The 26665-nt window shown below is 40.6% G+C and overlaps 1 protein-coding gene across 1 annotated transcript in view; it reads right to left on the bottom strand.

The window, feature by feature from the left end:
- The window catches only part of LOC122802347 (probable ATP-dependent RNA helicase DDX60), a 196304-nt gene that overhangs the window by 32052 nt on the left and 137587 nt on the right, over positions 1-26665 (bottom strand). Inside the window, exon 6 of the mRNA XM_044071984.1 lies at positions 14545-14664. Within this exon, the coding sequence (XP_043927919.1) occupies positions 14545-14664 (120 nt within the window). The remainder of the gene's footprint in view (positions 1-14544; positions 14665-26665) is intronic.

The raw sequence follows: 26665 nt of genomic DNA, 5'->3' as shown, positions 1-26665 counted from the left end.
GAGTGTATTAGCCTGTAGTTTAACTTTTAAGCAAAACTTAAGCTAAGAAGTGCAATCAACAATTTAAGCTTATAAAAACAGGAAAAGCAGGTAATATCACAATAAAATAGGCAGAAACAGTCGTTGAAATGCACAAACAGACGAAAAATGCAAGAAAAAAATACTTAAAATCAGGAAAGTAGCTTTTTCTGCTCTCTGCTGCTCTAGGAACTCTGCTGGGGACCACGAGGAGCTATGCTGAGTTCTCTACAGCCAGAAAAGCCCGCCAAAGCATGCTTTATAGCAGGGGGCTGGAAAAGGCAGGAAATGACCCAAAATGGCCAATGAATTACAAGTTACTGTCTTAAACCACTCCTCTGAGGACAAACAGGCAGCTCAGTACTCCCCACTCCCACTGGTGAGTAAAGAAACTTCCCTTTGACCAAACAAGAAAATGGAGAAGCACAGGAACCAAATACAAAGCCCAGGGATCAGCAAAATCTGATCACTGGAACAACTAGCCAGGAAAGTTAGGAAAACAAGAGTATTTTTTTTGTTTTTTTCAAATTTTTTACACAGATAGACAGAAAATACAGTAAATGCTTTGTTTTTCGACTAAATGCTATCAAAAGCTAGTACACTTGAGTGTATTAGCCTGTAGTTTAACTTTTAAGCAAAACTTAAGCTAAGAAGTGCAATCAACAATTTAAGCTTATAAAAACAGGAAAAGCAGGTAATATCACAATAAAATAGGCAGAAACAGTCGTCGAAATGCACAAATAGACGAAAAATGCAAGAAAAATACTTAAAATCAGGAAAGTAGCTTTTTCTGCTCTCTGCTGCTCTAGGAACTCTGCTGGGGACCACGAGGAGCTATGCTGAGTTCTCTACAGCCAGAAAAGCCCGCCAAAGCATGCTTTATAGCAGGGGGCTGGAAAAGGCAGGAAATGACCCAAAATGGCCAATGAATTACAAGTTACTGTCTTAAACCACTCCTCTGAGGACAAACAGGCAGCTCAGTACTCCCCACTCCCACTGGTGAGTAAAGAAACTTCCCTTTGACCAAACAAGAAAATGGAGAAGCACAGGGACCAAATACAAAGCCCAGGGATCAGCAAAATCTGATCACTGGAACAACTAGCCAGGAAAGTTAGGAAAACAAGCCAACGCCAGCAACTCTAACCCTGTGGGTTCTGTCCTTAAGCCAGTTTGCAACCCATCTTGAGACATATGGGTTTACATTTAAACTGGTAAGTTTTTCTATAATACCCGAGTGGGGTATTGTGTCGAAAGCTTTTGCAAGGTCAAGGTAGGCTGTATGGACTGCCTTTCCCTCATCAATGGCCTTGGTGACTGTTTCAAAGAAATCGACCAAGTTCAAAAGGCATGATCTGCCCTTGACAAAGCCAAACTGGGTCGGGTCCAACATCTGCAAGTCCCCTATATCTTTGTTTATGAGCTCCATTATAATCCTCTCCATAGCTTTGCAGACTACACTTGTTAAGCTTATGGGGCGGTAATTACCAGGGTCCGTAGAGGCACCGCCTTTGTGGAGTGGGGACCACAGTTGCCGTACGCCACTCCTTGGGCACGTATCCTGTGGCAAGGCTGAGATTAAACAGCTGTCTTATGTGCGGGTTTAGTTCCTCATTTAGCTCATGTAGCACACAGCCGGGGACGCCATCCGGTCCCATTGATGCTGTATTTTTAGCTTTAGAGAGAGCAGCTTTCACCTGTGCATTTGAGATGTCTGGGAGGCTACACTCTGCTGGGATAGTTATCTCTCCTTTTGGGGGGGAGAGGGGGGTGAAGTTTGCACTGAACCTGTCTGCCAGTATGTTGGCAATGTCTGTGGGTTCAGTGATTTTTGTATTATTTTGGACTAATTCTGATCATATCTGGGAGTTTCCACCCAGGTTTCTAGCATAGCTGAAAAAGGCCTTATGATTGTCTTTTGAATCTATGGCAATTTTTCTCTCATAATTGGCCTTGGATGATTTTATGAGTGCTCGTAATTTTTTGCTAATAATGATCAGGGGTGAATTCCCTTTTATGGATTTTGTTCTATCATGTAATAGCTTTCTCCGCTTATTGTAAAGTTTGTTAATGGCTCCTCCAACACAGAAAGGCTTGCGGGGCTCAGAAGCTTACCAACAATCCTGGATACAGCAACTCTGTATCTGGACTAGGCTAGTTACAGGAAAGGCGGGAAACAAGAGCAAGTGCGGCTTTCAAACCAGGAAGTTGAAAGAGATGGAAGAAAACTGCCCAAAATGGCCAATAGCTACAATTTCTGGGCCAGGGACCACTCCTCTTGTGGTAGATAGGCTACCTAATGCTTACCACTCCCACTGATAAGCTGGGAGGCTTTCCTCCAACACAGAAAGGACTGGGGGGCTCAGAAGCTTAGAAAGAGTTCTGGATACAGCAAATCTGTACATGGACTAGACTAGTAACAGGAAAGGCAGGAAACCAGCGCAAACACAAGCTTTTAAATCAGAAGGTTGAAAGAGATGGAAAAGCTTCCCAAACAGCCAAAAAACTATAATTTCTGGGCCAGAAACCTCTCCTCCTGTGGTAGATAGGCTACCTATTGCTTACCACTCCCACTGATAAGCTAGAAGGCTTCCCTCCAACACAGAAAGGCTTGGGGGGCTCAGGAGCTTACAAACTGTCCTGGTGGACTAGACTAGTTACAGGAAAGGCAGGAAACAAGCTTAGAATTTTTTTTTTACAGAAAAGCAGCTAAAACAGCAGTAAATACAATTCAAATGCAGTGCAGGCTAGCACACGTATATCAGTATTACGGCAAATACAGTTTAACTAAATGCAATTAAATTAACAAATGACTAAAAACAAGTGCAGAAGGTATTAAATTAGAAGGCTACTAACAAGCAGTAATAAGTGCAGAGTAAGAGCGACTGAACAGATAGCACGCAGAACAGCAACTAAGACAGTTACAGTAAGAACCGCTGAATAAAGTATATAGATATATATATATATATATATATATATATATATATATATATATATATATATGTGTGTGTGTGTGTGTGTGTATATATATATATATATATATATATATATATATATATGTGTGTGTGTGTGTGTGTGTGTGTGTGTGTGTGTGTGTGTGTGTGTGTGTTTTTTTGAGGGAGGGAACAGAGCAGGATTAAGAGGCTACAGGGGTTGTCCTTCCAAAATGCTCTCTTTATACACAGTAGGAGTGCCTGAAATCAGAATATGATCTCACTGCACTCAGTTGAGTGAGCAGATGAGATGGGCCCAGAAGGAGTATCCAAATACAAACTTATAAGAGGGGCGGGCAGTTTCAAAGCCACCAAAATTACCACCAAAACAAGAACAGGAAGGTTGGGTGGGAAACACAGTGGAGACAACAAGCGACAGAAACAATACAGCACCACTATAAATAATAAGCAAATGTATAAATACAGCACAGTGCAAATTAAGTTGCAAAAAGTGTACTTATCAGTTTGGAATAGATTCCAACTCTGCTCACAACAAATCTATCAGCTTTCCACCAGTTCACAGAAATGCAGTCTTAACAGAAATATATTTTATTCATCTCTTAAACCAGTTTATAAGTTTTGACAAATTCTCATTGCATTTTACACAGAATATATTTATATATTTTTTTATGATGAAATGAAGGTTTTTGTATGTATTTTAATATTGGTTTTACTAGAATGCATAGTATTTTTAGAATGGTCTTTTAAATGTTTTTACTAAATGTTATTTAAATTAATTGGCAATTTAGTATACAAATGAAAGGTATATAAGGGTCCTTGTGAGAAGCAGTTCACATCTGATGAAGGTTGAAATGAAAATGTACTGTTCACAAAGACCGTTTATGTTTTGTCTTATTTTGGCTGAATAAAGTTGTGAATTTGTTTTATCAGTGGCTGGCTACTTTCCTGGGTGCCTTGGATTACTTACGAGATTACATTATACTGTTACTGTTTGTAAATAACATGCTGCTGTTACCTAGTAAAGACAAGTTCTTAGTGAGTGATTCCATTGCTGATATTTAACTTCTTAAAGTTAATAATTTATTGTTTTAAACTTTTGGATAAAGTTTTTAGATTCTGCATATCTATTTATAGCAATACCCAAGAAAATGTACATTGTCTAATTACTTGCATAACTGACCACGATTTCTTAAATGTAAATATTGTACATTACCTACATTGCCTGACTGAATGTGTTCTGATAACTCTGCAAATACCTTTCATAGATCTATAATTATCTCTGAACTAATTCCACTGTTTTCCTGTTGAATTGGTACCACTCTCGCAACTATATACTATAGCAATAACCCACGCCTGGGTGTGGGTAATGCTGGATTTACCCACGGTTGGCGTGGTTTGGTCCCGAGGGCGAAGCCCGAGGACCAAACAAAGCCAACCGTGGGTAAATCCAGCATTACCCACACCCAGAAGTGGTTATTGCTATTATATGACATTATTTAAGAAAAGAAACTATTACTTTTTAAATAATGGCATAGTATAATTCCTGTTTGCTGCCCTTCCGCAGATGTCTGGCATCCGGCAGTTCTGATGTACTGCGCACTGCAGTACATCAGAGTTGTATAGCAACGGAGAAAGCAAGATCTCCGTTGCTTTTACTGTTGCTATGTTAAATGGGTTTAACATAGCGAGACAGCTTTAAAATAAGCAACGGAGATGTCCGCTGTTTATTTTAACTCTCGCCATGTTAAACCCATTTAACATAGCGAACAGCAAAAAGCAATGGAGATCTTGCTTTCTCCGTTGCTTTTTTAAACTTGTCTCGCTATGTTAAATGGGTTTAGCATATGAGACAGCTTTAAAATAAGTAACGGAGATCTCCGTTGCTTATTTTAAAGCTGTCTTGCTATGTTAAACCCATTTAACATAGCGAGACAGTGTTTTTAAAACAGACTTATACTAATGGAAAAAGTCCGGCGACGGACCTTTTCCATTAGTATAAGTCGATACAACGCACTGGCCAATCAGCGTGCACGTTTTGGAATATTAATGGGGGGTCATGGTATAATAACAATGTACATACTGTACTCTCCTCTGGAGCCTGAGCCCACCAACCTGGTGAACAAACTGAAATAAAGAAAGAAAGTAAGAATGAAAACTAAATAATAATAATAATATCACTTTTCATAAAGTATACAATGTGTATCAAAACACAACATTCATAAACCACTAGTAAGTAATACCATATACTTTATGTTGTCAATATAATCCTAAACTGAATTCCTTGCCATAAATCTCAAAATAATTTTAATAAAAAGTATGCTGACTGGAAGCAATGCTGACTGACATAGTTACCAAATGTAATATTTTCTGTGCAATCCCAACTGCAGAAAGCTTTCCTCAAGGCATCCTAAACATGATATAATCAAGTCTCGGGTACATGCCATTTTTTTTACTAATTTCACATTTCCGTGCAGTCATGTTACTGTCTGAATACCGATACAAATTACAGCATACAACTACACAGATAAAATGATGAAATCAGTCCAGCATTGAATTATTACAGTACAAAGACTGTTTAGCAAATAAACAGTTAAAGATAATTTTCTACATGTTATACATAATATTGTGCTGCAATACACATTATACTTTTTTGTGACAGCTGCAGTGTCTATGGAATAGAGGTACAGTGGGACAGACAGACAGAGAGTAGCATTTTACATTTCACAGAATTCTTTTAACGTCTTAAGATAGCAAATATATTTTGGGAAACCATACTCACTGAATTATACCTTTTTAACAGCAAGTCAAAAATTATTTTGCTCTCTGTCCAGATGATTATGTCACTGTCATGCACTGTTAGAGTCTGAAGGCTTCTGGAAAGACTGCCTAACTTTTATTTAGCATAGAAAGACTATTTTTTCTCTGTGTAATCTCCTTTCAGTATGCTAAATTTAGTATCTATTAACACTGTCTCCATGTACAGTGTGTGGGTTGAAAATGACATTAAGAAGTCCTAAAATACAAATGAAGAAAGATAAGAGTTTAAACTTCTCTGAAAATTTTAAATAGGATTATGAAATATCAAAGGGTTGATCAGTCGCATAATTACCATTTTGACATGGCCGAATTTTGAAATCAAAATACGCTTACATCACAGCATCCTTTAACTTGAGATACAATGACCTTGGAAAAGATTATAACTAAGGGTGGGCTTTAAGCGTTCTGCCCTCTGTTGGGGCTGAAGGAAGCTAAGCCCATCATTCTTGCAAGCATATGTCTTGCAGCTATTTGTATTTTACCCAGATACCTTCTTCTTCTTCTTTCAGCTGCTCCCGTTAGGGGTCGCCACAGCAGATCAACTGTTTCCATTTCTTCATGTCTTCTGCATTTTGCTCTGTCACACCAACTACCTGCATGTCCTCTCACATCACATCCATAATCCTTATCTTATGCCTTCCTCTTTTCCTGTTACCTGGCAGCTTCATCCTTAGCATCTTTTTCCCAATATACTCTGCATCCCTCCTCAGCGCATGTCCAAACCAATGTAATCTTGCCTCTCTGGCTTTGTCTCCAAACCTTCCAACCTGGGCTGACCCCCTAATATACTTATTCCTAATCCTGTCCATCCTTGTCACACCCAGTTCAAATCTTAACATCCTCAACTCTACCACGTCAAGCTCTGACTCCTGCCTTTTTTTCAGTGCCACAGTCTCCAACCCATATAACATAGCTGGCCTCACTACCCTCTTGCAGACCTTCCCTTTCACTCTTACTGGTACTCGTCTGTCACAAATCACTCCTGACACTCTTTTCTACCCACTCCATCCTGCCTGTACTCTCTTCTTCACCTCTCTTCCACACTCACCATTACTTTGAACTGTTGATCCCAAGTACTTAAACTCATCCACCTTCACCATCTCTACTCCATGCATCCTCACCATTCCTCTATCCTCCCTCTCATTCACACACATATATTCTGTCTTAGTCCTGCTGACCTTCATTCGTCTTCTCTCTAGAACATATCTCCACCTCTCCAGGGTCTCCTCCACCTGTTCCCTACTCTCACTACAGAGCACAATGTCATCTGCAAACATCATAGTCCATGGGGACTCCTGTCTGATCTCATCTGTCAACCTGCCCAACACCATTGCAAATAAGAAAGGGCTCCGTGCTGATCCTTGACGTAATTCCACCTCCACCTTAAACGCATCTGTCACTCCCACCGCAGACCTCACTGCTGTCACACTACCCTTGTACATATCCTGTACCACTCTTACATACTTCTCTGACACTCCCAACTTCCTCATACAATACCACAACTCCTCTCTTGGCACCCTGTCATATGCTTTCTCTAAATCCACAAAGACACAATGCAACTCCTTCTGACCTTCTCTGTACTTCTCCATCAACACTCTCAGAGCAAACATCGCATCTGTAGTGCTCTTTCCTGGCATGAAACCATACTGCTGATCACTAATCATCACCTCCCTTCTTAACCTAGTTTCCACTACTCTTTGCCATACCTTCACGCTGTGACTGATCAGTTTAGTTACTACACCTCTGCACATCACCCTTATTCTTAAAAATCGGTACCAAAACACTTTTTCTCCATTCCTCAGGCATCCTCTCCCTTTCCAATACCATATGTTTAAAATCAACTTTGTTTTTATATTCTCATATTTACTCTTTAGACTGGACTCCACCTCATGTTATTATTTTTCATTGCATTCTACTATGAATTCATACGTTCTATGTTTTTCTCATTATAACATTTTTTTACTCTTGTGTTTTGCAGTGTTACATGATAATTTGTGATTTAAAATATCTATAATTCATTTTTGAAAGATTCTGATTGTGGAGCTTTTTCCCCTGGGCATTGACTGAAAATGGGCACTTTTTGTCCTAGTCAGACTTTCCTGGTAAACAAATGCCAAATAAATAAATAAATGAATAAATAAATACATTTAAATCACAATTAAAAAATACCTAGCAAACACATGGTTCTGGACTTGCCTTTCTGTTGGCTAAACCTAATTTATCCAAATTACCTGACTACAGCAATTGTTTTTTTTTATTTAATTATACCTTGGAATACGTAATAGAATAGCTTCTTATTAACGGAAACCACTTTCCTCAATTCCTTCCTGAGCTTCACTTGTATTCCCCTATCTATTTTTCTCCTTTATGACTATTTCCCTCAAGTTATCACCACTTTTCCCTTTCTCTAATGCTGTACTATAATTCCTGTCTCTTTTCCTGTAAATTCATATCCTTTTCTTTTATCCCAAAATAAGCTATTTCTTCTTTATTCTTAGTTTAGATATGCCAGTTCCCCATACCTTACGTATACTGAATTCTCCTCCACATTTTTCATTTTCTGCTTGTTATACTTCCTGCTTCCTCTTAAGACATTATATTTTATTTTATATTTTATCACTTTACCATACTGCAGTACTATTTTTATAATGTATTAAATTGATCACTTCACCATACTGCAATACTATTTTTATGATTTCTTAAATTAGATAGTTTTTTCAGCTGACTTACTGCTGTGATCTGCCTCCATCGGCCTCAGTTGAAAAGGGGCTTTGCCACCCCTTTGGACTATCCTGGTAAACAAATGCAAGATGAATATATAAAACAATGCCCATGGCACACAGGCTGCATGTGTATAGCAGCTGGTTAGACTAGGACGGGTGCATAAGTTTAGATGCTTTTAACTCATACATTTTACTTATCCCTCTTAAAATCAGTGATATTTTGAGAAAAGAAAGATGATAGGTTATAGTCACCAAAAAGTACAGTTTTGTACCTACTATAAATGTAGATGTTCGAGTGCTAATACAGCTGCAGTCCCTACATATGGGTTGTCCTGCCGTCAGGCGATCCCTCGGTCAGCCATATTCCAAAGTCCTGGTCCGGCGTCGGTTGTCGTTGCTTCTTCCCTGACGTCAGTGCGCCAGGGGTATAAAGGAACCAGCCAACGCCATTTTCTTCAGTGTTTCTTGCCCCAGATGTCAGGTGCCCTCAGAAGGAAGGCTAAACCTAAAAGCATGGATAACAATCCAAACAACAACAGTAATAGTAAGCAAATACATCATAAAGAATACCCCAGTTAGGTTGTATGTGGTGGTGCTAAACATTATGCTTGTCTCAGAGGGGTAGGTGGGAGGGAAACCTTGACTGCAGCTGTATTAGCACTCGAACATCTATATTTATGGTAGGTACAAAACTGTACTATGTTCATCGTGCATACAGCTGCAGTCCTTACATATGGGTAGAATACCATAGCTGAACATGGGGTGGTAGGTACTAAGAGGATGAAGGAGCGGCTAACATGCCCTGCAAAACTGCAGTGGCAAAACCTGCTCTAGATCTGGAGTATAAAGGCAGGTGGTAGTGTTTGGAGAAGGTATGCACAGAGCTCCAAGTGGCAGCTTCTAAAATGTCCTTTGTGGCTATCCCCCTGAGAAAGGCTGTAGAGGTAGCTGTGGCCCTGGTAGACTGAGACCTGATGCTGGTAGGTACAGATTTTCCATGAAAAGAGTAGCAAAATCGTATGCAATGGGCAATCCATTTAGAGATAGTTTGCTTTGAGATGGCTTTGCCCTGAATCCCTGCTGCATAGGCCACAAAGAGTTGCTCGGTTTTTCTGAAGGCCTTTGTTCTGTCCAAATAGTAACGCAGCTGCCTGTGAATGTCCAAAGTGTGCAGAAGTCTCTCACCTTTGTTTTGAGGGTTAGGATAGAAAGTCGGTAAGTGTATAGCTTGATTCAGAGATACCCTGGATACTACCTTTGGCATGAAGGACGGATTGGTTCGTAATGACACTCTGTCCTGATGGAAGATGAGGAAAGGCTGTACAGCCATGAGGGCCTGTAATTCAGAAACCCTTCGTGCTGAAGTGATAGCTAGTAAAAAGGCTGTCTTCCAGGATAAGTACTGCAATTCTGAAGAGGCTGCTGGCTCAAAAGAAGGCAAGGTCAACTTTTCTAGTATGAAGTTAAGGTCCCATGCAGGCACTGGTGGCTTTCTGGGAGGGTTAATATTCTTTGTCTCTCTGAGAAACTGCTTTAGTAAAGGGTGCGAGAATAAAGGAGGATCAGTGTCATATTCTGCAGAGATTGCTGAAGCATGAATCTTGACTGAAGAGTAAGATAGGCCACTGTTGAGCATTTCAGCCAGATATTCTAGTATTTGTGAAATATTCAGTATTTTTGGGTCTTGACCCTTTTTCTTATTCCAAACACAGAACCATTTCCATTTGGCAGAGTAGGCCTTTCTAGTAGATGGTCTTCTGGCCTCCAAAATAATCTCCCTGACCTTCTTGGAGAGCAGGGCCCGTTGTGCTTTCAGGGAATGTTCCAGGCTGCTAGTTTCAGTGACTTCAGCTGAGTGTGTGGAGTTTTGAAGTTGTGTTGGGTCAACAGAAGAGGCCATTGTGGCAAAATCCATGGATGTAGTCTCCATTCGTGTGGATCTATCATGTTTCTGCTTAGACTGTCTGCCAGTGCATTGTCCTTGCCTGATACAAACTGGGCTTGTAATTCGATTTTTAGCTCCAAGGTCATGTTCCAAAGAGTCATCCAGCCTGCATAGGGGGTATGAATGCATTCCACCCTGCTTGTTTATGTACCACATTACCGTGGTGTTGTCTGTCCTTATTAATAACTGGCCTGGGTGTAAAAATTCCTTGAAGGCCTTGACTGCATGTATTACTGCCAGCATTTCTTTTTGATTGATATGAAGGTGCTTTTCTTTTTGAGACCATTTGCCCTGAATGCACCGATTTGCCATGTGCGCCCCTCAGGCGTGGTCTGAGGCGTCTGTTGTGATTGTCTGACTTGCTTGAGGCTTGCAAAAAGGTAGGCCTGTGTTTGTCTGGCATGCTTGAGCCCACCACAGGAATTCCTTTTGAAGACATGGAATGAGTGGTATTATTGTTTCCAGGCTGTGGCTGTGTTGAGACCATAGATTTTTTAGGTACCATTGTAGCTTCCTCATATGCAACTTTGCACATGGGATTAAAAGAATGCAAGATGCCATGAACCCCAGAGCCTGCAGGATTTTCCTTGCAGTGAGTCTGGTGAACATTGCCAGTTTTTTGAAGTAATTTGTTAGTTGCCCTTGTTTGTCTGGCATAAGATATGCCATCTGGGTGTTTGTATCCAAATTGGCACCCAGGAAGGTAGTTACTTGGGATGAAGCTCGTCTTGATTTCTTTTTGTTGACTGTGTATCCCAGTGCATTTAATAGTCTTATTACATATTTCAGATGCTTCAACAGGATTTGCTTGCTGTCCGTTTGAATCAGGCAGTCATCCAAGTAAGGGTAAATTTGTATCCCTTGTAGTCTGCAGTATGCAATTACTGAAGCCAGGCATTTTGTGAACACTCTGGGTGCAGTAGATAAACCAAAGGGCAATGCAGAGAATTGATAATGTGATGAACCTGCAAGAAATCTGAGGTATCTTCTGTAATCTTGTCTGATAGGGACATGGAGGTATGCCTCCTTGAGGTCCAAAGTTACCAGCCAAGACTCCTTGCCCAGCATGGGAAGAAGCTGCTGTAAGGTTAGCATCTTCAATTTTGGTACAATCAGGAAGGTATTCAGGATGGATAGGTCCAGTCCTTTCTTGGAACCAGGAATAGTCTTGAATAAAAACCTTGACCTTGTTGTAGCATAGGTACCTGTTGTATAGCTTTCATATTAATTAGCTTTGAGATCTGTTTTTGTGCCTCTGCCCTTTGATTTTGTGGCAGGTTTGGCATGCCTCTTCTTCTTGGCAGGCAGTGAAAATGGAATCTGTAGCCTCTGTCTATAATGTCCAGTATCCATTTGTCCTTTGTGATAATATGCCAGTTTTTTGAGAATAAAGCTAGTTTGCCGCCCAGAGGTGCTTCCAATTAAGCCCTGGTTGGCGGATAAAGTGGCAAGTCATTGTGTTTGTCTTTGTGGTGCACTTGAACCCTCATCACCACTTCTTTGATTGGGGGTTTGCCATTGACGTCCTCTGTAAGACCCCTGTGACTGGCCTCTACCTCTGGGGCACCTGTTCCTTCCCCTTTGGTATCTGTCTGTGGCTGGAAAGGACCAATTTTTAGATGGCCAATTCCTACTAAACCATGGAGGTTGTACCTGTAGAAAATCTTTAACAGTTTGCATAGATTTTGCCTTATCCTCCATTTTCTTTAATACTTTCTCTGCCTTAGCACCAAACAAAACATCCTTCTGCAAAGGTGCATCCAACAATTTAGCTTTGACATGATCTGGCAAGGTTTGCTCCTTTAGCCAAGCGTGCCTACGTATTACTGACCCTGTTACAGCGGCTCTGCATGAGGCCTCCAATGCATCATAACCACATTGCAAAGTATGTTTACTCACTTGTTCTGTGTTATGTATCAGGTCCTGCAACTCTTTTAAATCAGGTTGTTCAGGGGATGATAATTTACTTCTCAGATTAGACAAAAGTGACTGCTGATACTTTAACACGTGAAACTGGCAGTTTAATGCTCTCATAGACAGGGTGGCAGAAGTGTAAACTTTTTTACCCCACCTTTCTAAAGCCCTGGAATTCCTTTCTGATGGAAGTGGGTTCTTAGCAGTAGAGGCCTTAACCCCCTTTGGCCCTTGAGAAATGGTTTCTGGGTCAGCTGCATGGCCCTTGTAAAGAAACTGGTGAGAGTCAGGGACCCTGTAATACCTATCAGGTTTAACAGGAGCTGGAGGTAAGGAATCAGGGGTGAGACAAGACTCAGAATAAACATCATCTAGGATATCCAAAACTGGGGGTATAGCCAGAGGCCTGTGTTGTGGTAATAAAAGAAATTCCCTTAGTCTCTTTTTAGAATCTGAATAGTCTTGGCCTTCCCAATGGAAGTGTTCTCTCAGGGTGTGTAAGGTTTCCCCAAATGAGTAATCTTCAGGAGGGGAGACAGAAGGAATGGATTCCTCTGCATCCGAGTCTTCATAAGGAGAGAAAGATTGTTCCTGGTAGTCAGAATGCTCTGAAATAACAGAGGCCTGGTCTGAAGATAGGGATTCTTCCTCTACTCTAGGCCTTTTATCTGGTGCTGGGTGAGAACCCCTGATAAGAGTAATTAGGTCCTCCGCCATTTTTAGCATTTGTTTTTTAGGAGTGGGCCCCGGAGAGGGTGTTTTATTTGGATGGCTGTTTTTTAGAGTGTTTGGCAGCCTTGGCCCTGGTAAAAGCCTTAATAGAGAAGGTTGATGGAGGTCTGAAGACCCCACGAGAGGAGGGAGATTTTCCCACTGTCTGAGCGTCGGTTTCGAAGGAGGCTTCGGTATCATCAGGTAAATCTTGGGCCGACACACCACCAGCCTCAGGTACCAAAGGTACCGCTGAAGGGATGTCGTCGGTAGGCAGGGGCTGTGTAGTTGCCTCACTGCGAACCGGGACACTCGAGGCCGGTTTTACCGTGGTGTCGGTGGAGGCCGCGGACCGCGTGTGTCGGTCCTTGTGTTTTTTCGGTAAATGTGTTGTCGGTATCTCCGACGACATTGTATAGTTAAATTTTTCACCAAAAAGGTTTTCAGCAAACTCCGCCCGATGCTTTATAGTGCGCTTATTGAAAGAAGCACAAAAGCGACAGGCCGAGACGTTGTGGTCTGGGCCTAGGCAGGGTATGCAAGGGGAATGGAAATCCCTATGAGGTATTTGCTTCCCACAAGAAATACAATTATTAACTTTAACTGCTTTAACTGACATTGGTCTGAGGCAAGAAAAGGTTCCCCAACGGGGTACTTAGCTTTTTTGAAGACTTCGGTATCTGAAATTTCGTTATCTCAGGAGCTGGCCAACCGGCACTTGCGAACTGCTTCTGCTTCGGGCACCGCGCAGCAAGGAAGACTGAAGAAAATGGTGTTGGCTGGTTCCTTTATACCCCTGGCACACTGACATCAGGGAAGAAGCGACGACAACCAACGCCGGACCAGGACTTTGGAATTCGGCAGACCGAGGGATCGCCTGACGGCAGGACAACCCATATGTAAGCAGCTGTATGCACGATGAACATCTGACATTTGTTATGGGTATGGACGTACTTCACAAACTCCATGTTAATTAATATACTCTTACTTTGACAACTTTCTAAATTAGAGGAGTGGTACTAATATTTAAAACATGTCTCTGATTTTGTGGCATATGTCCCTAAGTATTTTAGCTTAGTTCCTAATACTGATGCTAAAAGGTGAGCCCTCACTTCTCAAACTCTAACCTACTTAGGTGACCAGTTTTTCCAAGGGTATCTGGGTCAATGCCAGGTCACTGTGCCATAAAACCAACTTTTACGTTGCACATTTTTTTACAATCATGTTATTATGGCTCTGCCAGCTGCACCAATGAAATACACAAAAATAATTTGTGTAGAAATCTATTTCTCGTCTAACTTCCAAAGAACATTCCAACCAGATAAGTGGCATTTCCAGTCATGAGGTTAACTGAATTCTCAAGCAGAAATTCATCTGTCTTTCTGCTTATCTGTCTATACAATCTGTCTTTCATCAGATGGTGAGATGGCTTGCCAGACAGTATATGTAAAACAGAAAAACATACCTGGCAGTTTAATGCATCATATCGATAATCTCTTGTGAAAACTCCACAGACAGTCATTCCAGAAGGTAACTCCTTAAGAAAACGGTTATGAACAGTTGCTACAATCTGGTTTACAAGAGCCTAAACATTGACAAAAATATTAATTACTACGTTTTAATCAAGAGAAATACAAGTAATATCTATATAACATAAACCATTAATACATTCAGTAATGAATATTGCAAAAATACCTGGAGACTAAAGTTCTGAATTAAATTATTAATCATTAGTATGGTCATTTACTACTTGTTTTACAGCCAGTGTGTTACTTGGGTAACTCCTCTTTTTAAGGTTACACCAGGAGTACTGATACTGCAAACTATCATATTCTGTGTAATCTCCTTCATTGAATGTGAATAGTAACTCAGTGAATAAAACCTAGGACCATAGGATAAAGCATGCTAGGAGCTTACTTCATTAAAATTCTGGCCAGGTGTTCTTAACATCTTATCTTACTTTTTTTAATTTATTTTACAGTGTCATTTCTTTCTTCCACTTTTTCAAAAGCATGTGATCTCCTTTCTGAATGACATAAGTGAGCAACACTGAGTAAATACATTAAAAGGTGTGTGCAACTGATATGTTATCCCAAGATATGCTATCCCGGGCTGCGTCCTACACAAACTCCAAGATGAGCTGAACCCGAACATAAAGCTACTGTTCAATCTCAGCCTTACTACAGGATATGTACCCAAAGAGTGGCGTACAGCAACAGTGGTCCCACTCCACAAAGGTGGTGCCTCAACGGATCCTGGAAACTATCGCCCCATAAGCCTGACTAGCTTGGTCTGCAAAGCTATGGAAAGGATTATCATGGAACTCATAAATAAAGATATTGGGGACCTACAGACACTGGATCCTACCCAGTTTGGCTTTGCTAAGGGCAGATCCTGCCTCTTAAACCTGGTCGATTTCTTTGAAACAGTCACCAAGGCCACTGACGAGGGGAAGGTGGTCCACACAGCCTACCTGGACCTCGTAAAAGCCTTCGATACTATACCCTACTCGGGCATCATAGATAATCTATCTAGCTTAAATATAAACCCCTATGTCACTAGATGGGTTGCAAACTGGCTCAAGGACAGAACCCACATGGTTAGAATTGCTGGAGCCATGTCAGACTCCAAACCAGTTACGAGTGGCATCCCACAAGGCTCAGTCCTGGGACCTCTCTTGTTCGGTATATATTTCTTGGAGGTACAGGCCAACATGGAAGGACTGTAGCTGACCAAGTTCGCAGATGACTGCAAACTGGGCACCATAATCAACTCTCCAGCTGACACAAGCATCCTTCAAAGGGGTCTCATAGAAACAGACAACTGGTGCCAGAGCCATGGCCTCAAGCAAAGTGCCAAAAAGTGTATAGTCATCCCCTTTGGCAAAAACAAAGTGCTCACAAATTACCACATAGGTGGTAATCCATTAAGTATGGAAGAAGTAATTAGGGACCTGGGGACCCAAGTTGATAGCAATCTCTCATTTGACAACCACATGGCCAAAGTGGTTAGAAAAACATTCTATATATAGCCCACCTAATCATGAAGGGATTCACATCTAGATCAGGGGAGGTCATTGTGCCTCTTTACTCATCCCTCATCAGGCCCATAATTGAGTACAATTCCCCTTTTGGGATGTACCTTACCAGACACCTGCAGCAACTAGAAAAACCCCAAAAGTACCTCACCAAGAGGATCAAAGGGCTCAAACAGATGCCATATGCTGCCCGGTTAAAGAAACTCCAGCTCTACTTGGTTGCATACCGTCTGCTTAGAGGCGATCTGTGCCTGACGTATAAAGCCATGTCCAACCCAGAATTAATGGACATGCTGCACCTCAGAAAATCCAAATCCCATCAAGCTACGCGCTCGAGGGACTTGAACCTCAGCACAGAAATAAATAGGACATGCTGGAGGGACAGATTCATAACCCATAGGCTCCCTTCACTCTGGAATAAAATCCCAGTCCAAGTTAGGCAGAGTCCCTCAATGACTCTCTTCAAGAGGAATCTTGATGAGTGGATGGGAGATCATAGGTTTACCCCGGGTATCACTTCTGTGTCACTGTTAGACAGAGGCACAGTAAACTAAACCTCGAAAAAGGGCATAGTAAAATTCATTAAAATATGCGGCGAAAGCCAAACACACTCTGGCTAGGCTTACAAATGCCCTAGGGCAGACAGCCTAGTATGAACCTATGAACCAAGAGGCCAACATTTCTCTTCTGGGACATGGGGACAAGTACAATCATAGAAATATTACATCATTTAAGGAAGATGGGTGCTGTTAACAAAACTATGTCTACTTTAAGGGGACTAGAGATAAGAAAAGAATAGATAGTAAACAGTGTAATTGAGAACACAGGTTGTATTCATAATCTTAATGTTTTATTAGGTAATGACTGTGAGTACAACCATTGATTTTGGGCAACTGCTCCTACTTGGAGGAATAAACTTCACTTGTTGAGAATAATAAATAGCTGTGTGCATCTGTTCAAAGTTAAAAATGGGATGGCGGTTCTGAAAATGTATTTTATTTTTTGTTTGAAGTTGTTATTGAAGCAAAATGTTTTGAAAATGTGACATAGATTTGAATGGAGATGAGAAACACATACTTAAGAAATCAGCCTACACAACAGTGAGTTCATGTAAGGCAAAAGCTGGAAATACATATTCAAAAGAACTGCAATGTATATTATAGGTAAGTGTAATATCTTTCTATCATAACAGCTACACTGTCCATATTATCACGGAATGTTAAAGGCCTTACATTAGACAAAATCAAAGAATATGCAATTATATTAATAAATGTAGGTTGCAAACAGTAATGTAGAGGACACATACAAGTATAAAGGAGCATGTGACTTTGACAAAGAAAGGATTTCATGACGGACATTTAGCAGAATATCATGGAGAAAAGAAAAATGGAGTATTAACACTGATTGCTTGATGGGCTCCAATTGTGAAAGTAGAGGGGAAAAGAAAATAATGGTAGATTCATAGTAGTAGGGCGCAATTAGCAGGAGAGGAGAATTATGCTATCACTAGGGAAAAGGCCTTCAATGCACACTCTAAGGCTAAGAACACTAAATCAATGCGTACAGATAATATCCAAGGTGGAGCATGTCCATTCTTTCTGGGTTGGACATGGCCTTGTATGTCAGGCAGAGATCACCTCTGAGTAGGCGGTATGCAACCGAGTACAGCTGTAATTTCTTCAGTCGAGCTGCATAGGGCATCTGTTTGAGGCCAGTGATCCTCTTGGTGAGGTACTTCTGAGGTCTTTCCAGCTGTTCTGGTGTCTTATTAGGTACATCCCAAATGGGGAGTTGTACTCTATGATGGGTCTGATGAGAGATGAGTAGAGGGGCACAATGACCTCTTTTGATCTGGATGCGAACCCTTTTGTGATTAGGTGGGCCATGTAGAAGGATTTTCTAACCACTTTGGCAATGTGATGATCAAAGGTGAGATTACTGTCTACTTGGGTCCCCAGATCCCTTATCACGTCTTCCGTATTTAGGGGACTATCACCTATGCAGTAGTTTGTGGGTATTTTGTTTTTTCCAAAGGAGATGACTATGCACTTTTTGGCATTTAGCTTGAGGCCATGATTATGACACCAGGTATCCGCCTCCGTGAGACCCTTTTGGAGGATGTCTGTGTCAGCCAGAGAGTCAATTATAGCCCCTAGTTTGCAGTGGTCTGCAAACTTGGTCAGCCATAGTCCTCCTGTGCTTGCCTGTACCTCTGAGAAGTATATGCCGAATAGAAGTGGTCCTAGGACTGAGCCCTGGGGAACTCCACTTGTAACCAATTTAGAGTCGGATCTAGCTCCCACAACTCTCACCATGTGGGTTCTGTCCATGAGCCAGTTGGCAACCCACCTTGTGACCTAGGGATTTATGTTCAGGCTGGTAAGCTTGTCTATAATACCAGAATGGGGAATGGTATCGAAGGCCTTTGCGAGGTCTAGGTAGGCTGTGTGTACCACTTTTCCCTTATCTATAGCCTTGTTAACTGTCTCAAAGAAGTCCACCAGGTTTAGGAGGCATGATCTGCCCTTAACAAAGCCGAACTGGGTAGGGTCCAGTGATTGGAGGTTCCCAATGTCTCTGTTAATGAGTTCCATGATAATGCGCTCCATAGCCTTGCAGACCAAGCTAGTCAGGCTTATAGGGCGATAGTTACCAGGGTCTGTTGTGGCTCCACCTTTGTGAAGCAGAATAACCACTGCTGTGCACCACTCTATGGGTACGTAGCCTGTGGAGAGGCTGAGTTTGAACAGTGTGTTTAGGTGAGGGGTTAGTTTGTCTTTGAGCTCATGTAGAACGCAGCCTGGGACACCGTCCGGTCCCATTGATGCTGTGTTTTTGGCTTTGGAGAGGGCTGTTATAACCTGGGTGTCTGTGATTTCAGGGACTCTACATTCTTCTGGTATAGTTATGGGCTCTCTTGGGGGTGAGATCGGGGTGAAGTTCGTGCTGAACTTGTCTGCCAGTATATTGGCGATATCGGTCGGTTCAGTGTATTTTATGCCATTCTGCACTAACTCTGAGCAGATCTGAGCATTGCCACTTAGATTCTTGACATAGCTAAAGAATGCCTTGTGGTTATCTTTGGAGTCCTTGGCAATTTTTCTTTCAAAGCTCGCCTTGGATGATTTTATGAGGGATCGAAGTTTCTTGCTGATACTGATCAGGGATGTCTTCCCTTCTTGGGATTTTACTCTTTTCTGTACTGTTTTCCTCCTTTTATTGTGTAGCTTGTTTTTGGCAGGAGTCCACCAGACTGGTTTCCTTTTCTTGGATGAGTGAGTCTTGGTTTTGCTTGGGATGGCATGATCCATGCATTCTTGTAGGTGCCCATAGAATACATTAGTGAAGGATTTTGCAGCTTGGACAGTGCTATCCTTCAGCATGGGGGCCTTAAAACTTTCCACCTCGGTCTTAAATAACGTGAAGTTTGCTTTTGAAAAGTTTTTCATGGTGTTTTTTTTTTTGTCCGGGGGTGGGGGCGGAATGTGGATATCCAAAGTGATTTGTTTATGGTCAGATCTAACCAGCGAGGGGTTGACCTCCGGTGTGGAACACCGGTCGCCCATTTTGGTGATGACCAGGTCACCTCTGGTGGGTGTGCTGACCAGTTGAACCAGGGCGTTTGAGTTTATAAATTCTTGGAAATGTTGTGCAAGGGAGTTAGTCTTTGAGTAGTTCTCCCAGTTAATGTTTGGGTAATTGAAATCACCCAATATTAGGGTGTTTGGTAGGACCTTTATGTTTCCCAGTGTTTCCAGAAATGTGGAATGGGGGTCCTGGGACATGGTGGGTGATCTGTAGCAAGCTACAATTTGAATTGCAGTTTTGCCCATTGTTAGTTGCACGTGGATGATCTCTGAAGCATTGTGCTGTGCCACTAACCTGGAGGTGTGAGTATCCTTGATGAATATAGATACGCCCCCGCCTTTTGTATTTCGGTTTGGGTTCTGTGGCCGAAATGTATGGTATGAGTTGTAGCCTGGTAGTGCTGGGGTGCTCTCTGGAGCCTTAAACCAGGTTTCTGTTACTGTACATATATTGATTTTATCCATACTGAGGAGTGCCTCGAGTGCATGCATTTTGAGGTTCAGACTTCTGGCTCTGAGTAGCATTACCCTCCGTTTTTTGTTACTTGTGCTATTCACGACGGTGGGTTTATCTTTTGAGCCTTGCCTAAAAAAGGCACTATGGGGGTGGCAAGAGCCTTGGCCAGTATTTGAAAGCCTAAGGGTGACAGGTGCAAGCCGTCTCTAGCGAAGCAGAGTGGCTTGTCGAGCATGTCGTCCCAGGCAGACACTGGATCCCCTTTGAATGACACCAGAAACTTAGCCAATTGTTGAAATTGAGACTTTTTTCTTTATACCGTGGTATCATTCTTGGTGAGGGCAGGATGCTACTCAGGGTCAGGGTCATACCGGCATGGGCTACGTGATTAGAGAGCTCTTCCATGTCTCTTTTCATGTAGTCCAGAGAGGTACAGCTCAGGTCATTCACACCAACGTGGACAATGACAGAGTCATATTTGTACTTGTTCTGTAGTGACCTGAGTACTTGTGTTATGTGGCGGATTCTGGCACCCGACAGGCAGCTAACAGTAATCTTCTACTTATTCAGCTTAGTGAGTGGGACGTCAGTGTGCCTAACTATAGAGTCACCTATTACTAGTATGTTGGGTATGTTATTTTGCCTTAAGGGCTGTGACTGCGTGGCACACTGGTTTTGTGGAATATGTGTTTCATGGTTTGTGTTGGGAGGTGGAGGTTGCTTGGATGTTTGCTTTGGAGGTCTCTGTTGGTTTTGCAGATTTTTATTTAGTGCCTCCGAGTATGTTTTCATGTATTTATGTGTATTTTTTTCCAGTGCTGCTTTAATGGGTTTATGTGAGACTGGTGGTGTGATGCAAGTATTTCCCTTCTCCTCTTGACTGTCTGATCCAGTCTTGGGTTGAGAGAGCTTAGTCTCCAGTTTGGCCGTATAATTGCATCTCTCGCATGTATTAGTGTTTGGTGGTAGGAGGAGGGGGTTGTCTGTGTACACGAGGCAGTTGTAACATTGCCTCAAAATGCCCAGATTCACCAATTGGACTAGAGAGTATACCTGACATTGCCCTTTGGACATGCCTGGATAGGTACAGTGAACTGTTTTACTGGATGGCTGGTAAGGTCAAATAGAGAGCCTTGTTCTTCTGTACCGTACAGGAGGGTATAGTGCTAGGGTTTATAAGTGCTTGCTATAAGTTTTGAGGAAGTGCCAGGCTGAGAAAAAAAGTGGCTTGAGTGCTTAAGTTGAAAGTTTGTCTAGTTCCAAGGGAAAAATTGAAGAGGAGACTTTGTGGAGCTGGGAATAGTTTCACCCTAGCTAACCGGTGCTGCCCGGCATGCAAAACCGGGGAAATACAGTATTTATACCGGGAAAATGAAAGAGATAGAAATTAGCCCAAAATGGCCAATAAACTACTAATTTCTGGGCTGAAACCACTCCTCCAGGGACAGACAGGCTGCTCAAAGCTTCCCTCTCTCACAGGTGAACAGAGAACTTCCTTCTATCCAAGTAAGGTATGGGAAAACACAGATTTGTAACACAGCCCTGAATTCAGCACTAACCTGAAAGGCGGAAAACCAATATATATATATATATATATATATATATATATATATATATATATTTATATATTTTTTTTTATTATTTTTTTCAGAAAATAAAGCAGATACACTCAAAAAACACTTTAAATGCACAGAATAGCAATATCAATATTTATGGGGAATAACAAAATGAAGTATGGATTTAAAAGGATTCTGTTATGGCAGCCAAGGAAGAGACTAATCAACACATAATACAAACGGTGAGAAAGAGGAAGATCTTCATTATGGATATGGATAGTGAGATACAAGTAGTGAAAATGGTTTTAGTCCCGATAATTTGATACACAGGTCAGGCATATTTTTACCAACCACAGAAGAAGTTTTGGCTAATATATATATATACATATATATATATATATATATATATATATATATATATATATATATATATATATATATATATATGTGTGTATCTGTGAGGGAAGAAAACAAGAGTAAAGTGGGACATGCTGATTCTCCCCATAGAACAAGGTACTTTACAATTACCTGATTTGAAGAGATATTCTAAAACTACACAGTTGAGGCTCATATACATAACAGAAGTAGAAGGTTATAAATCAAAGTGGAAAGAGATGATGATGAAATTGGGTGGGTGTTCAAGAAATAAGGAGCGAATAGATTCTGGATGCAGGTTGCTATGGCGAATAACAACCATACAGTATATTATAGTCATGAAGTAGAAAAAAAGTAGTCTAATAACTAAGCCAACATCAGAATGGAGAAAGGAGATTTTGTTTATAAAGATGACTGCAAATAGGGATTTGTAAAATAAGGGGACTGGAATTGACTTAACAGAATCACCAAAGGAGACATGATACCAGGAGAAAATAAGTAGAGAGGGAAAGGAAATACAGTAGGATGAAGCCAAGCAGATGTTTCGACTGCAGGTTAGAGACTGCCATCCTCACCAGGGTTTAATATTAGAATATTAGCAAAGAGAATGGGATAAGGGAGTGCTACGTGAAAAACTAGCTCTGGTAGTCTTTTTAGTTGAGACTGGTGTTGATGCCCCTGTTAAAATGGATAATAGGTATACTGCATGACAGCTACTAGGAATCACTTGGAGGTCAGAAAAGACTGAGAGGAGACTCGAAAGGAAATTTACCAAAGTTCAATGGGAGGACATCTGTATGGCTCCCAAATATTCAACAAACGCCAGAAGTCTTAGGATTTTGCTTGAAAGTGTTTGGATTGATATTTATATACCTTAGGCAGACTTCAGAGAATTAAGTTTTCTAGTCCATAGCTAATAATGGAGGTGTGGTTGGAAAGAGAAATGGTAATTAGATACATGTTTTTTGGGAGTGTAATGAGTGAGAAGATTTTGAAAACCCACTGCAGACCACTTTGTCTAAAATGGTGGGAGAGCAAATTGTTCTAACTAAGGCAATTATTCTTTTGACCTGGAACACAGAAACTGAATTGCCTAGATATAGTAACCCACAACAAAATTTAAGGTTATTGGCTACCAAAAAAGAAATAACCAGAAAATGGAAATTAGAATCAAAACCAGCTTTAACTGAAGTACTGCATATTGTAAAGGACATAAAAGACCTTGAGGCAGGAGCTATAGAAAAGGGAGGACGTAAATTAAATAAAATAAATGTGGAAATAAAACATCTTCAGGAGAAGAAATGTGGTCTATTAAATTTCAGGAATTGTGCAATTTATTTAACATTGGAGTGAATGACAACTATTAAAAGAAAAAAAAACACATATGGCTACTGAATGAAAACAATGAGAAATATCACTATGGTTTGTTTTCTTTTCTGCTAAAGTATGTACACATATGTCATTCTTTCAGTTGTGATTTAATATAGATGTTATAAAAAAGCTATGTCTATTCCAGATGTCAGCTTTTTCCCTAACACTACCACCTCCAAACCAGGAGATGGTGTCCTACCAGTTACATACTAACCCCACCCCCCAAATCTCACTAAACATGGCATTATTATACTATGTTATTATCTGTAACTGGAATTTTTTCTCTACAACTCCACTGAAAATGTGTTACCCGTAGGGGACAGTGTTGTAAATAAATTTGAATAAATACATTTTCATCCAGCCTGCTGATGCTCAGCATTGTGGATAAATGTCTCTTCTTCAAAAGTAAGCTCAGCAAATCCAGACACCATCAGTTTGACAAAAAAACTTAACAAAAACTTAGCAATGTAATGAACTTAAAAATGTCATGTCAACAGGCTTAAAGCTTAATATAAAACACAGTACATGCTGTCTAATCTACATAAGGTCTCTTTTTCAAAGAAGAAATCTAGATGAAATGAATACCACATGATAATGACTAAAGCTAGTACACTAGCCTTAAACTTGTATACAAAATGCCTGTATGAGAAAGAGAGGATATGTCTTTTGTTATGAAGATGCTTCAATGAAATTCCTAATTGATCAAAGCTTCTCCCTCTCCCTAATCCCCATAGTTGGTATGACCTTGGTGTGGTTATAGTTCAGTAATTGGGGTTTGGATTCAGGGTCACACATCCCTGCAAAATGAATTACACCAGGATCATAACAACACTAGTGAAAGTGGGGAGTCTAATCTGATCTGGTCTTTCATTGATGCAATTTGGTCTCACCCCTGTCACTAGACTGAACACACACACGCACACACACACACACACACATGCTCATGCAACAGAGAGAGAGAGAGAGAGGAAACATGACTTCACTGTTCCCTTAACTCTAAAGAAATATGTCCTGAGTAATTTCATCAAACACAATTTTTTGCATATTCAGAATATAAATTTAATAACAAAACTTCAGTTTTTAGAATAATTTTTAACTCAGGAATAGTCAAGTGACACTCCGCCCCATGTGCAAAAATGGGAAAAAGTGTTTGTGGAGGGATGGGTGGATGGAATAGTGCATATATGTTTCTGGTTGCTTCAAATGTTTTACATATCTGGAGAATATAACTTGAGTTTACACTAAACATCGGGTCTTACTTTGAGAGCATTCTTGCTGCACTACAGCATCTACAGCATTATTTGGGTGTGTCACTTCAGCATTGTCTTTCTACCACTTTTGCCTGTCGGGTTGTATAGTCTATTAATTTCTTGCAAAGGGACTGGTTGTGACACCTTTGATCAACTTTCTGTAATTTCAACTAAGACAGTCTGTCTTGCATAGATGTCTCTGATTTCCGCTATACAGCTTTTCAATTTCTATGTGAACTACACAGGATCTTGTTTTGGCTTTTACAGTGATTTCAGCTTCTAGATGTGGACTTTACCATGGCATCTGTATTTTCACTTCGACTTCAACTTGTAACCTTGATAAGTACATATATACAAATGTTTCAAGCATGGTAAACAGTGCCCTTCCAGCCTGCCATTATATCAAAATGGTTATTATTGTAATGTGCTCAAGTTATTCTCAATAATAACTAACACTAGTGTTTGTTTTAATATAATTTGGTAGTCTATTCCAGGTAGTTTTCTATAGTTTCTCTCATAGCAGTATTTTGGGCTGTGCTGATTTCTTTAATTTTACTTTAACTTTTTGGGTATTGCCCACACAGATGAACTAGGCACTCTAATTGTAAATCTAATGACCATCAACAAATAAACTAGTCAGTGAATAAAGTCTTGCAAAAGAGTATTCCTACATTCTAAAATTGCAGGATTTTTTTTTTATCTGTTCCTTCTGTTTGACAACTGTATTTCCACTGTTCATGTTACAGTGTTGTTTACTTTTTTCTATGTCTACTTATTAACTGTACTGTTTTCTTCTACTGTATGCCTTACTATGGATGTGAACAATCATGTCATGTCCTCCAAAAATATTTCACTTTGTCAGTGCATGATCCATTTAAATATAATGTTTTCCTTATTCTAATGCTGCATTTAGTCTTACTGTCTTTGAATATTTGTCCCTGGAGTTCCACTAAAAATAGAGCTTCCCAGCTGGACATTTTCTGAATATAAATGTAAATACAAAAATAAATGGCAAGCAAGATGACAATCTGTACAGCTTTTTCTATGTTTCCTTCTCAGGAAGCCTTCCTGGTTCTTAACCATGCACATATATGTCTAGTCATGAAAACGTGGTTCCAATAATGTGAAAATACTCCATTTTAGTCTCTGGGTTTAGCATCTCAAACTTGTTCAGGCCTTCCCATGAAAGCAGGGCCGTATCTCTAACTATCTGAAACCCCATCACCTCATGACAACTCCAACATGATGATGACCTTTAAATCTAAGACATCATAGTGTAAGTAAATCAATCAAATTACCAGATCACTGTAGGCTATAGAGACCCCTCTGGACTCCCCACTATCAATGAAACCTATCAAAACCAACTTAGGACCTTAGTCATTGAACCAAACACAATCATCCTAGGTTAATTCAACTACCCACATATAAAACTATACACTTAAATTGCCTGGATTATGTAGTATCTTCCCCCACTCAGGACACAGATCTCTTTCAACTTATCCTCAGTTTGGAAAACCCAGCAAAACCTGATACAGTTAGGAATTATTCTAAAGTAAACTACATCCTAGTTAGTGACAGTTAGCCCTGAATTCATAATAGACTATGCAGAATTGTCAATGGAAGCACTGTGCAAACATGTAAATGTCTGCATAGAGACTGCTATACCTACCAGAAGTAAGCCCAAAACAAATTCAAAAAATAAACCACATTGGTGGACTCCTAATCTTGACAGGGTACTTATCAAATGGAAATATGGCCAAAATCAGAAACAGCAAGTCTCATTATGACAAAATCTCACTAATTAAGCTAAATAAGAAACCAAGAGGACTGATTAAATCAAATAAGGCCAACTACAAGGTCAAGATAGTGACTTAGGCTTAAAACAACCACAAGACCTTCTACAGCTATGTCAACCAGTATGAAGGAACAGTATGCAGAACTGGTAGTAAATGG

Source organism: Protopterus annectens, chromosome 5.part0 (genome assembly GCF_019279795.1).
Source record: "Protopterus annectens isolate FY-2018-M chromosome 5.part0, PAN1.0, whole genome shotgun sequence".
Classification (NCBI taxonomy): domain Eukaryota; kingdom Metazoa; phylum Chordata; order Ceratodontiformes; family Protopteridae; genus Protopterus; species Protopterus annectens.
Note: the sequence above shows the minus strand (reverse complement) of the source record. Positions and strands in the feature narration are given on the sequence as shown.